The following is a 13,391-nucleotide window of genomic DNA, read 5'->3' on the forward strand; positions in this document are numbered from 1 at the left end:
TATTTATTTTCGTCAAGATACAGGCTCACGGCCCAACATAATCCCAGCCCACGGCCCACTAATTCAGGCCTTTAGGGTAACTTTTACCTTTTGGCGGGAGTTTTTGGGATTTGATGGCACCAAAATTTTTTAGCGAAATGATCAAATCAATAATTCGAGAAATCTGAAATTCGAAGGATAAAAAAAAAACCTTTCGTCGGAGAAAGTAGAGAGGATTACTCATCGAATCGTTCATGGGCCGATTAGATTTAGCGGCGGCGAAGAGAGCTTACCGGACAGCGACGGAAGTAGGTAACCGGAGCGAAGAGGCGAGATGGGCCAATAACGTCGGCGATATCCTCAAAAACGAAGGAGAGTACGTGGAGGCTCTCAAGTGGTTTCGAATCGATTACGATATCTCCGTCAAGTATTTGCCCGGGAAGGATCTGCTGCCTACGTGTCAGTCTCTCGGCGAGATCTATCTCCGTCTCCAGGACTTCGAAGAAGCCTTGATCTATCAGGTAACACGCCTCTGATTTAAAAAAAAATAATAATAATAACCGACTTATCGAAGAAGCTTTGACCGAGTTTGACTTTTCTAACTGTTTTTTTTTTTGTGTGTGGTTGTTGCAGAAGAAGCATTTGCAGCTAGCTGAAGAGAACAACGACACCGTGGAGAAGCAACGAGCTTGTACTCAGCTCGGCCGTACCTACCATGAGATATTCTTGAAATCTGAGGACGATTGCGACGCGATTCAGAGTGCTAAGAAGTACTTCAAGAAAGCCATGGAGCTTGCACAGGCTCTCAAGGAGAAACCGCCTCCTGGAGAATCTGGAAGCTTTCTTGAGGAGTATATCAACGCGCATAACAACATCGGTATGCTTGACCTTGATCTTGATAATCCCGATGCTGCTTGTAAGATTCTCATGAAAGGACTGAGGATTTGCGATGAAGAGGAGGTTAAGGAGTATGATGCTATGCGTAGTAGGCTTCATCATAACCTTGGGAACGTTTATCTGGAGCTGAGGAGTTGGAAAGAGGCTAAAGAGCATATCAAGATGGATATCAAGATCTGCCATCAGATAAGTCACTGCCAAGGAGAAGCTAAGGGGTATATCAATCTTGCTGAGTTGCACAACAGGACGCAAAACTACGGGGATGCGCTTATGTGTTATGGTAAAGCTTCTACTCTAGCGAAATCTATGCAAGACGAGAGTGCGTTGGTTGAACAGATAGAGCAGAATATCAAGATTGTGAAGAAAGCCGTTAAAGTTATGGAAGAGATGAGGGAAGAAGAGCGTAGGCTTAGGAAGTTGTCTGCTGAAATGGCTGATGCCAAAGGCACTTCGGAGGAACGGAAGTCTATGCTTCTAGTGCATGCGTGTCTTGAACGTCTCATTGAAAAATCCAGCATGGTATTTGCATGGGATAAGGTTAGTTTATTTCTTAAGCACTTTCTTGTTTTTAAGAACAATTAATACCATGTCTGCATGTGTTTGAAATGTTTCCAAAAGTTAGTGTTGATCATCTTAGGGAGCTTCAATCATAAATAAGAGTTGTTAGATCTTTAGATATCATAGGGTACTATGGAGTAAGACAGTTATGTTCATTTCTTAGAAAAAATCGGGTTTTGTTGAATTCTGTTGATGACATTGTCTTGTCAGATCAGTCAAAAAGACTATTATCCAAGAATTGCTTGATTTTTCTTCTCTCCAGAAAACATATCTTTTAGAAAGTTAGTCCTCGGATTTAAATTTTTATTTCATTACTTTTAAACGAAGTCAATATGTTAGACCAAAGTGGCAAAACTATACTTGTTCTGTACCAAACGGATATTGAGCTATCAATGATCCAAGTCTATAACCACTGTTCTAATGACTTGTAATATAGTTTAAGTTGGAAGCTGACATTTAATTTTTCTTCCAACTAAGGGTTTCACTTTCTTCTTTGAATGTCGTAGCATCTTGAATATTCAAAAAGGAAGAAGAAAATATCAGCTGAACTCTGTGACAAGGAAAAGCTGAGTGATGCCTACTTGGTTGTTGGAGAGTCCTATCAAAAGCTTAGAAAATTCAGAAAATCCCTGAAGTGGGTCGCAAGAAGTTATGAGGGATACAAAGCAATTAGTAATTTCGAGGTGAGATTTTGTTTGCTTGTTACGGTTAGTTATTAAAATTTATATTTCATTTTTAAATCTAAATCACAACAATATAATTCACTGATGAGGCCTCTCACATGGTTTGGGTAAAAGGAACACTGATAATACTATTTTTGGATTTTTCAATATCGTAGCTTTTCGTCTTTATTGACTCTAATGCTCACTTATGTTGGCATCTTTTAGGGACAAGCATTGGCGAAAATTAATATAGGTGATGGTTTGGACTGTATTGGTGAATGGACACAAGCACTCAAAGAATTTGAAAAGGGATACAGGTAGGTCCATTATCAAATTGTGCATTTGAGCTACTGAGTATCCTATTATTTGTGATTTTATCCAAATACATGGATCTACTTATTAATCTCTTTTAGAAAATTGACAATTCTATTGCATAGCATTACCCTGTGATGAAGGAAGGTTTAATAGCTTAGCAAACACGAATCTATTATAATTCAAATACGTCCAAGAATTACTGCACTAGAGCTTATGAATAAGTGTTTTGAGTCAGTAGTTTTCATTATCACTGTCGAAATCCACGCATGCATACCTCGCTCATGCTAATGAGTCAGTGATGGTCGTTTTGGATCTAATTTCATCTGATCCTGCAGAATTGCTTTGAAAGCCAATCTTCCTTCAGTTCAGCTTTCTGCACTGGAACATATGCATTATAGCCATATGATCAGATTTGGGAATGCTAAAGAAGCCAGGTAATCTTTATCTGGAGTCATATAAATCTGAAGTTGGATAGAAATATAAATCTGCTGCAAGGTTTGCAGGGCTGCAACTAGGCTTGTGGTTTTGAATTTACAGTTTCTCATATACATATTTTACTGTTTAGGGAGTTGAAGGAAAAAATACAAAATCTGGAGTCAGAACATGGTGAGAGAGCAGAATGTGGTACAGAAGATGAATGCTCTGAAACCGACTCAGAAGGGCATGGGTACATATCAAATGATAGGCCAAATGCATGTAGTTCGCCAGATCTCCAAACATCAAATTCACCTGAATCAGAACCGTTAGCAGATTTTAATGAAGCAAGTGATGACGTGCCACTAAGTTCATTTCTCCCGCCTGGTAGACGTCTTTCCAAAAGGAAACAGTTTTCAGGAAAACAAGATGCTGAGACTGATCAGGCCAAGAACGATTGCTCTGCACCAGCAGACTCTCAGCAGACAGTCTCTGGTCGGAAGCGTATTCGTGTAATCCTCTCTGACGATGAAAGTGAAACCGAATATGAGTTGGGATGCCCCAGACGCAGTTTTCACAAAGTTACAAGTCAGCGTAAGGAAGTCTCTGATGAAAGTATGTATTTTGATGGCGCTGTTAATTGTACGGATAATCCTGCTATTCAAGACCATGTAGAAGAAGGTTCTTGCTCGTTTACGTCTCTCCGTCCCACTAAAGCTGCTCCAGATGCCAACAATTGCAGACCTCTGACCAATACTAAAGCTGTTGAACCAACTGGTTGCGGTATAAAAGGATCTCAATGTGAAGCTGGCGAATCCAACAGCACGCAATGCAAACATGGATCTGCTCTCGTGAACTTCCACACTTATTCCAAGACAGATGATGTGAGATTTTTTTTACCTTGCTTTTGGTTATCATTAACTAATCTTGATTGGATTGTTTTTTTTTTCTAACCTATGCTTCCTCTTTCCTTCTCCCTAATAACTATATTTTACCTGTTGCAGCAAAAAATTGAAATTGAAATTGAAAATGTACACATGGCTTTAGACTCGTGTTCTGGCAATGATGAGTCTGTGAAGGTGGAACTTACTTGCTTGTACTATTTACAGCTTCCTGATGACGAGAAATCTAAAGGTATGTGAACTTATTGATTCACAGCTAACGTATGGAACTCGTCTCATGCTTTATAGTTTATGTTTTACAGCACTTTAACTTCACTGCTCCTAAAGCTGTTTAAATCTTTGAACGTTCAATATGTTTTTCATTAGGTCTGTTGCCTATCATTCATCATTTGGAGTATGGTGGTAGAGTTTTGAAACCATCGGATTTATATGAGGTTCTCTCGGGCTCTTCTGAAAACGTTGTTATTGAAGCTTCCGTTAGTGGTAAGTATTTTCTTGGTACACATGGGATCTACATGTGATATTTGGAATGTGATTGTCAAGCTGATCTTACTAGTTATATTTTTCATCTCAAATTGTTCTTTAAGTTTTTACATGAGTGTGGCTGAACCGCTCTATTGGTTTATATGATCGTTGGTTCTCCCCTCTTATTTATACAAGACGGCTGAATCAGCTATGCAATTAATTTGTTGCAGGCTGGGTTCACAAGCGTCTGATGAAACTATACATGGACTGTTGCCAAAATTTGTCAGAGAAACCCAGTATAAAATTGCTTAAGAAATTATATATTTCGGAGGTGAGAAATTACTGCAAGTTTGCCAGAAATTGATGAAATAGTTTAATTCTTTATTTTCTTTTCGACCTCTTAAAAGCAAGCTAGTTACAGGTATCACTTTATCTAGTGTATAATCTGTATGGTTATCTCATTGTATGTTTATCAGGTAGAGGATGATATCAGTGTGTCAGAATGTGAACTGCAAGATGTATCAGCTGCTCCTTTATTGCGTGCCCTCGATGTGCATAACACAGTTGCAATGTTGGATCTCTCCCACAATATGCTAGGTGAAAGTTGCCTCTAACGTCTTACCTTACACATTTATTGTACAGTGTTAAACTTCTAGTTTGCGAACGGAAGTAAGTTGGTTTAACTGATAAGGAACTACTAGGAAATTTAATGGTACTTATTTTTCATCATCTTATTGGTTGCTAGGGAATGGAACAATGGAGAAACTGAAACAACTTTTTGCCTCATCAAACCAGATGTATGGTGCTTTAACTTTGGATTTGCACTGCAATCGATTTGGTCCAACTGCTTTGTTTCAGGTAACCGAATAGGCTCAAAAACTAGAAAGTTTCACATATTCGTGTTTTTTCTTATTGTTAAATATAATCCACTTTACCAGATCTGCGAATGCCCTGTTCTGTTCACTCGGCTGGAAGTCCTCAATGTGTCCAGTAATCGACTTACTGATGCTTGTGGATCATACCTCTCAACCATCTTGAAAAACTGTCGGGGTATAGTTTCTTAAAAGATTGCCTGTCATCTATAGTATCTAATTGTTCAGTTAGCATCTTTTGTTTCTTGGTTTTACTGGTGACTAATAAACCTGCTAGATATATGAGATCCCTCCTAATCTTAGACTAATATTTTCGACTCTTATCTTCCACCATTCACGCATTTATGCTAAAGTGTCCCCATTTGTTGTTTAGCACTTTACAGCTTGAATGTGGAAAAGTGTTCACTCACATCTAGAACAATCCAAAAGATTGCTGATGCTTTGGATCCGGAGTCGGGACTTTCACAACTCTATATAGGTAGACTTTCAATTTTGTCGTTTACATCCATTTTATTTCTCTCGTTTCAGCTAAGCTAAAGATAGTATATCCCTACTTGTATGGCAGGTTATAATAATCCTATTTCAGGGGGTGCCATTCAAAACCTCTTGGCTAAAATAGCTACTCTAAGCAGGTTGAGATAAAAAAAATAGAGCTGTATTTTTGTTAACTTTTCAAGTTACGTAAATCGATCTGACACTATCATATGTTAAAACAATGCAGCTTTACAGAACTGAGCATGAATGGCATAAAGCTGAGCAGCCAAGTTGTTAGTAGCCTCTCCGCACTTGTTAAGACTCCATCTTTATCAAAACTTTTGGTTGGCAGCAGTGGCATTGGAACGGTAATGAATTTTCTTATATTGTGGTTAAATGCATTCGTTTTCATCTGACAATGCTATCCAAATTATTCTAGGACGGAGCTATCAAAATCACTGAAGCTCTATGCTATCAAAAGGAAGAAACTGTTAAGCTCGACCTTTCATCTTGTGGACTAGCGTCTCCTTTCTTTCTTAAGCTCATCCAAGATGTTACTCTAACTTCTAGCATTCTTGAGCTCAATGTTGGAGGAAATCTAATCACTGAAGAGGTATGTTTTCTATGACCTCAACACCCTGAAGCTCTTATCTCTAAACTATTTTGAGGCTGATATGGAAAGAATTTTGCAATCAGTTGAACTCGTGATTTTGTTGTCATTTCAATGTAAAATTATGTGTTCTTAGATCATGACTGACCCTCTGAAACAATATACAAAACAGGGAGTTAGTGCACTGGGGATGCTGCTTGCGAACCCTTGTTCTAACATAAAAGTTCTGATTTTAAACAAGTGTCATCTGAAGCTCTCTGAAATTCTATGCATAATTCAAGCACTTTCAGGTCTGAAATATTATTTACCCTGCATCTCTTGTTGTAGCTACGATTATACCAAAAATCTTCTCATTTGCAAACTATCAACTAAACATTTTGCAGATAATAAGAATCTCGAAGAGCTTAATATCTCTGAGAATGCTAAAATGGATGAGACTCTGTTTGGCGAGCCTGTGAGTGGAAGCTCAGAAATGGAACAGAAAGAACATGGTACATGTGAATCCATCACCGTAATGGACAAAACTCACAGTGAACATTGTTGGCAGAACCAAGACAAAGAACAAGAGTTATGTGAAGCCAATATGGAGTGTGGTGATGGTCTTGAAGTTGCAGACAGCGAAGATGAGCAAATAGAGGAACAAACTGCAACGTCGAGTAGTCTTAGTTTACCACGCAAGAACCATATTATCAAAGAGCTTTCGACCGCGCTTGCAGTGGCTAACCAATTGCAGATTCTAGATCTAAGCCACAATGGGTTGTCAGTTGAAGCCTTGGAAACATTATACATGGCATGGTCATCATCAGGATCGCGAGCTGGCATAGCCCAAAGACATGTGAAAGATGAGATTGTCCATTTTTGCGTTGAAGGAAAGATGTGTTGTGGAGTCAATCCATGCTGCAGAAAGGATTAAACATATTCCTTTCTCTGCTTATACAAAGCCTCCCACTGTTCTTGTGGTGCAAAAGCTTTGTTAGAGTTAAAGATCTAAATTATCACCTTGTTTTAATTTTTGATAAATATTGTAAAATTAAGAAAAATGTGGTGAATATTAAAAGTGATATGATAATGAAAATTTGAGAAGGTACATTTACATACGTGTATTTGTAATTTTGAAATCGATTGCGGAATTTTCGGATATAAATCAAATTATTCATACTATTTAGCGTGTGATACCATTATTCCCATCATATCTTATGAATCATGCGGTGTTCGCCATTTACTCTTCCAGTTAAACTAGTTCTCATTTTGCATAATTGTTTTGAGTTTATAATTAAATACTAGATTCTTTATCCAAGATATAAACCTTTGAGAAGACATATTTTTATTCTTTTTATAGCTCATTGGTTGAACGAGTAAGAGGTAATGAAGTTGTTGTATTTTCCATTTTTATCAAATTAAACTTTACGAAATGCAATTATCAACGGCTTTGATATATGATTAGAAATCAATGAAAGGATTAACAAGGTGAAAAGTAATTAAAGATGTTTTTTACAACAATTAAAGATGTTAAATCACGCATTGAAGAAACGAAAGTTGCATCATCCCATCTCGCAAGCTTTAATTACATATACAAAAGAAAACAAAGGAGTAAAAAGTAACAAAACCCCATCCTAACCAGTACAGTATTTCACTTATACTCTAAAGAAGTTACACGCAACCCCCAAAAAATAACCAAGAGATCAAGAAACAATTAAAAAGAGGTCAAACATCTGAACAGTGTACATGTCAAATCAAACATCAGAGACGATCAATGGTTTTCTACTCTTGTTTTGTGTAAGTTCATGCATTACAATACATTATATCAAGTACCCTAGAGAGAGAGAGAGAGGGAGAGAGAGAGAGAGTGAGTAAGCATGATCATGGAGACAACAAGGCTTGTAAACCAATGCCGTTGTGTTTTCGTGAAGGACCAGAAGCTGGAACAGGTAAGTGTCTTGGCAAGGTCCCAAAGAAATGGTCTCTCCTCATAGTGTTTTTGTTGTGATCATCATTAGGGATTATGTAGAAAACGCTTGATGGTGACAAGGCTCTCGAGGCGTCGCAGTGGAGAATGAAGAAGAAGCAGAAGAACAGAAGAAGAAGAGCTTGTGGGTTTATTGATAACCTTTTCATCCAATAATGTTGATGTTTAGTAACCATTTCAGTGATTCAAATCGAATAAGAGAACGAGATCACTATGGTTATTTTTGTTTGTTTCAGTTTTGGAGAAATGGGGTTTGGTTGAGGAGTTTTGATGGGAGAAAGAGAGCAACCCCTTTTGAATAGGTCTCTCTTTGGCTGGAAGCCTGGAACAATAATAATGGCCAATAAAACTAAATAAAGGTAAGGGAAACTGAACATTCATTATTGCATTTTATATTTGAATCACTGAACGAACTATCACTTGTGTGAATTTTATTATATATTAATTATTAAATGTTTCTTTTCTGCGTGGAAAATGTATCCATTTTATACCAAAATCGGGAGTATATTATGAAAAATCATGAATTTGGAATTTATTCTTTTTTATATATCATATATGTAGTGTCAGGTTGACCGGGGGACATGAGAAGGAGACTGTTAGGATAGTAGTTACCTTTTTACCATGGCCCTTTTGATTTCTGTAGATGTCACTATGATACATTTTTATTATTCTATGTTGTTAAGGACTAAATGAAAATCTTTACCCACATTCTCTGCTAATATATTTGATAACACAATTAACACTTCTAATATCTCCACAAAAAGGTAAACAATCTGCCTCCATCCAGTACCTTTAAAACAGCTTATTGACAATATACTCACCAATTTCAAGCTATTATACCACACAACGGAAAAGTGAATATAATGCATTGAAATAAAGGATGGTTTGAAGAATTATAATATGTTATGGTAAAATGAATGGTCAATGAAGAAAGTATTTGGGTCAGCAGGACCCCGAAATAAAGGTTAAGAAGATAGAAAATGGGAAAAAAGTTCTTTTTCATCCAAATTATTATTGATCAAGGTAAACTATAAATTTGTGATACATAACTCGGTTTTAACCCGAAAAAACAGCAAACACTTGAAAACTCAAATTAAATGGAAAAACTATAAAATGGGTAATTTGGGGGTTTTAATATTTTTTTATAAAATTATAATTTTGAGATTAATATTATTTTATAACTAAAAAAATAATATAATAAAAATCATTTTAGTTTAATAAAATAAAAATCATTTTGGTTTTCATAAGTTTTGGTCCGATTTTTGTTTCAAAGTTTTTTTTGTTTAGTTCCAGTTTTCAGGTTTCAGATGAATATTGTTAATGAGAAATTTTGTTATAGCATTTAATAACGTATATAGATATATTTGTGTGTAAACTCAAATATATGATACAAAAAGCATGAGTCTGAGCCAATTTTTGTTGTAAGGATTGCATATAGGCTGGCTGTATCAAACCCCTTACATATTAGTTATACCCTAGTCATTACATTCTAGAATAGATGACATGATTTATAACTAAATGTGATATGGACGATTACATTTAAGGGAAAATTTTATGTTTACCACTTTCATAGTACCACTTTTCATCTTTACCACCACTAAAGAGACATTTTCAAAAATACATTCTTCATTAAGTGGCAAAAAACTATTATACCCTTGATATATATATATATAATAAATCATTATTTAAATAAATAAAAATAAAAATAAATAAAAAATAAAAAAAATTATGTTTTCGAATTATACTTTTTCAAATTCGAACTTTTTATAATTTTCTTTTTTTGAATTAAATTTTAATTTTTTTTCAAAAATTTCTTTTTGAAAATCGAAAATTATGTTTGAAATTATTTTTTTTTAAAAACTATATATTTTTAAGTATTTATTTATATATTTATAAGAATCCTAAATTTCACATTCCAAAAACCCTACTCTACCCTCGACTCTAAACCATAAGTCTAGATTAGTTAACCCTAGGGTATAAGTGTCTTTTACCCTTCATTAAAAGTGAGGTAAAAGTGGTTAGTGTAAACATAAAAAGTGGTACTATAAATGTAGTATTTGTGGCAATTTCCCTACATTTAATGGTTATTTATATTTTGATAGACGTTTAAGAATATGATAGTAATTATACATCATCATTAAAGTAAATATATTCAAATATGACATTAAATAAAATAATTATAAAATATAATAATATTTTAAAAATTAAAAAATATTATCTATTTCTATTTTTTATAAGGATATAATTTTATTACTAAAAAGGATTTACAATTTTTTTTTAAAAAATAAATTTTTAATCACAATATTATTAGCTTGTTTTATATAACTACAAATTTTAAAAATACCATTTAGTTGTACTTTTCTTAATTGTACAAATTTTATATCAATTTTTTAATTAATTTTATACAAGTTGATTTAATATATTTTATCCAAAAGAAATAGGTTAAGATTTATCTAAGATTATAATTTTAAATATATACATATCTATTTTAAAATATAATTAAAAATAAACAATTTTTTTTATTTTATGTTCAATTAAATTATATTAAATATTGGAAAGAGATAATAAATATAAAATAATAATAATTTTTGTTTTTAAATATAATTTAAATTTAATTTTTTTATTAGTGTACATGGTATAGGAAAACATCTAGTTCATTTAGTTGGAGTCCATAATTTCCACTTCTTTAACCAAATTTCATGCTAATTTGATATTAGATTATTTATTACAAATACGAGATGATTGATCTGCTTTGACAAGAAAATAATGGAGAAATTGCCAAAAATACCACTTTCATAATACTAGTTTTCATTTTTACACTAACCACTTTTATCTTCACTTTTACAGAGGGAAAAAAACATTTATAACCTAGGGTTAGCTAATCTAGACTTAGGGTTTAGTGTCGGTATGGTAAGGTTTTTGGAATGTGAAATTTAGGATTTTAATAAATATATAAATAAATACTTAATTTTTTAAAAAAAAATTAAAAATAGTTTCAAAAATAATTATCGATTTTCAAAAAGAGATTTTGACAGAAAAAAATTCAAAAAAAAATCAAAAAAGAAAAAGTTTATAAAAATATTCGAATTTGAAAAATTATCATTCGAAAACATAATTTTTTGGTTTTTATTTATTTAAATAATTATTTATTTTATATATAGAGAACAATGATATAAGAGTTTTTTGCCTTTTAATGAAGAATGTATTTTTAAAAATGTCTCTTTAGTGATGATATATATGAATAATGATGATAAAAAAGTGGTAAAGACGAAAATTTTCTAAAAATATGATTGCCATGCTTTTTTAGTCATCAACTAAGCCCATTTAAATGGGCTTATAAATACCCACTAGTGTTATATCACTTTTATAAAGTTTGTTTTATTTTGTTTTGAGGCAGTTTACTCAAAGTTCTTTTCGTGGACAGCATGAGTTTCAAACATCAAATACTTACAAACGTAGAGAATATACTTCATTATCACTAATGCAACGGGTATACTGATCGATGGGTTTTTGGAGATAAACATGAAGTTAACTTGGAGACCAAGTTACACCAATCCTAGTTGAGTAAATAGGATTAGGAAAGATTCAAATATGTTAAACCTAATAAGTTTAGAAAAATTGTAAATATTATATATAAGAAGATACAAGAACGTTGTCCAACTTGTGAGTTTTAAAGAATATTGTGTTTGAGTGTTTGAGTTTTTGAGAAAGTTTTTTAAGGTAATAAAGAAGAGTTTTCTTTCTATTGAGATCTTATACAATATTTGAACTTATATGGGTCATGCAAAAAAAGAGTATCGAGAAAGTTTCGAGTCTGAACATCGATGATGAAAAATGCCCAAGTTAACATGTTTTGTTTAACGCAAGCAAATTGAGAAGCTGGATCTTCTGATTTTCTTTTAGTTTTTAATAAAGAATTGGATAGGCCAAACATATAGAATAATAATTTTGGTCACTTTTATAATTTCAAACGAACCGAAAATGTTCACCTTTTTAATGATATCCAGTAAATACTTTTATCCCACTACATGCATTATATTGGTATATATACTATACTATATAGCCACACGTTCACTGAAAGAAAATGTATATATGTACATATATCCCACACGAGCAAATACGCCCTCGTACGTTTGAAATCCTTACAACAATCCTTTCAATTACAAATTTTGCTTCTCTTGATTAGATATAAGTGTGATCAAAAGCTTTCCCGTTTGTTAAGGCACAAAAGGATGAACTTTATTCCATGATATAAGCAAAAAAAACTTTTGATGTGGAATTATATGTAATCGCACGCGAATGAAATATCATCATACCTAGGTTACTTTACGGTTCCTCATTTTACTCTTATCATCTTCCTTAATTACCCGTAGCGTGTGAATATCTTCATCATTAGAGATTTTATTACCTTTATTCCTACTTTTAAAGTTTAAAATATTAAAGTCTTACAAGTTACAACATTAGCAAACTTAGTTTAACTTTTATCCACACAGATATAGCAGTATTAGCTATGCCGAATCTGAATCAAAAAGAGAAGCTGGTCAGATCTGATGTTGACTTGGAATGGGATAATGACACTGGATATATATGTTTTCTTTTGCATGTGATGCAAACTAGTTGCCTCTACCCCTGGCAACCTCTGAATAATATGAAACACAACCCCACACTTTTGGAACTAGATTCTTCTTCATATATCTATCTTGACCCAATATTTATTTCGACCTATTTGGACCATCGGTTTATGGAGAACTCGTTTTGAATACGTGTCATGCAGAATTTTCTTTTGCCATTTAACCAGTAGCAATATATTTATGCTATATATTTATGCTAAGGTTATATTTAGTATCATCATATAAACTGCAAATTCACGGAACACATATATCGTATCGATCATCATTCATCTATATTTGTACTCGATGAGTTCTTCTATACCATGCGTGAAGTTTGAGATATACAAATCTCATAAGTCATAACCTGCAAAATACTGTGAATACAAGTTCATGGAGATTTATTTCAAATACCACCGGTTTAGATTTATTGTGGATAGATTGTCCCATTCATAGATACATAAACCTACCCTTTACAATGTATTAGTAGACAACGTCCTAGAAGAGAAGTAAGAACGTAATTAATCTCGTTTTTTACCCATTTCACATTAGTATTTTCTTCCAGCATGCAATTATTTTTTTATAATGAGAAATACATGTTTCCGATTAGATATAACACCATTTGCAAAGAAAAAAAAGATAGAAAAGTTGCTTGCATATGAGGACAAAC

The 13,391-nt window shown here is 33.5% G+C and overlaps 2 protein-coding genes across 2 annotated transcripts; one reads left to right on the forward strand and one right to left on the reverse strand.

Moving 5' to 3' along the window:
• Positions 1–24: 24 nt before the first annotated feature.
• Positions 25–7,237, forward strand: LOC106446831 (protein TONSOKU-like). The gene is made up of 18 exons (XM_048759495.1): positions 25–500; positions 613–1,413; positions 1,941–2,117; positions 2,322–2,413; positions 2,747–2,845; positions 2,977–3,709; positions 3,830–3,959; positions 4,094–4,210; positions 4,423–4,523; positions 4,669–4,789; positions 4,938–5,050; positions 5,131–5,242; positions 5,438–5,542; positions 5,630–5,696; positions 5,786–5,906; positions 5,978–6,151; positions 6,321–6,438; positions 6,532–7,237. Exons 1-18 carry the CDS (start codon positions 234–236, stop codon positions 7,059–7,061), a joined length of 3,978 nt encoding a protein of 1,325 aa, XP_048615452.1. The 5' UTR covers positions 25–233; the 3' UTR covers positions 7,062–7,237.
• Positions 7,238–7,565: 328 nt separating this feature from the next.
• On the reverse strand, positions 7,566–8,579 carry LOC111210439 (protein IDA-LIKE 4-like). Its single transcript, XM_022710833.2, has one exon. The coding sequence runs from the start codon at positions 8,288–8,290 to the stop codon at positions 8,009–8,011; it is 282 nt and encodes a 93-aa protein (XP_022566554.1). The 5' UTR covers positions 8,291–8,579; the 3' UTR covers positions 7,566–8,008.
• Positions 8,580–13,391: the final 4,812 nt, after the last annotated feature.

This window comes from Brassica napus, chromosome C5, assembly GCF_020379485.1.
Source record: "Brassica napus cultivar Da-Ae chromosome C5, Da-Ae, whole genome shotgun sequence".
Taxonomy (NCBI): domain Eukaryota; kingdom Viridiplantae; phylum Streptophyta; class Magnoliopsida; order Brassicales; family Brassicaceae; genus Brassica; species Brassica napus.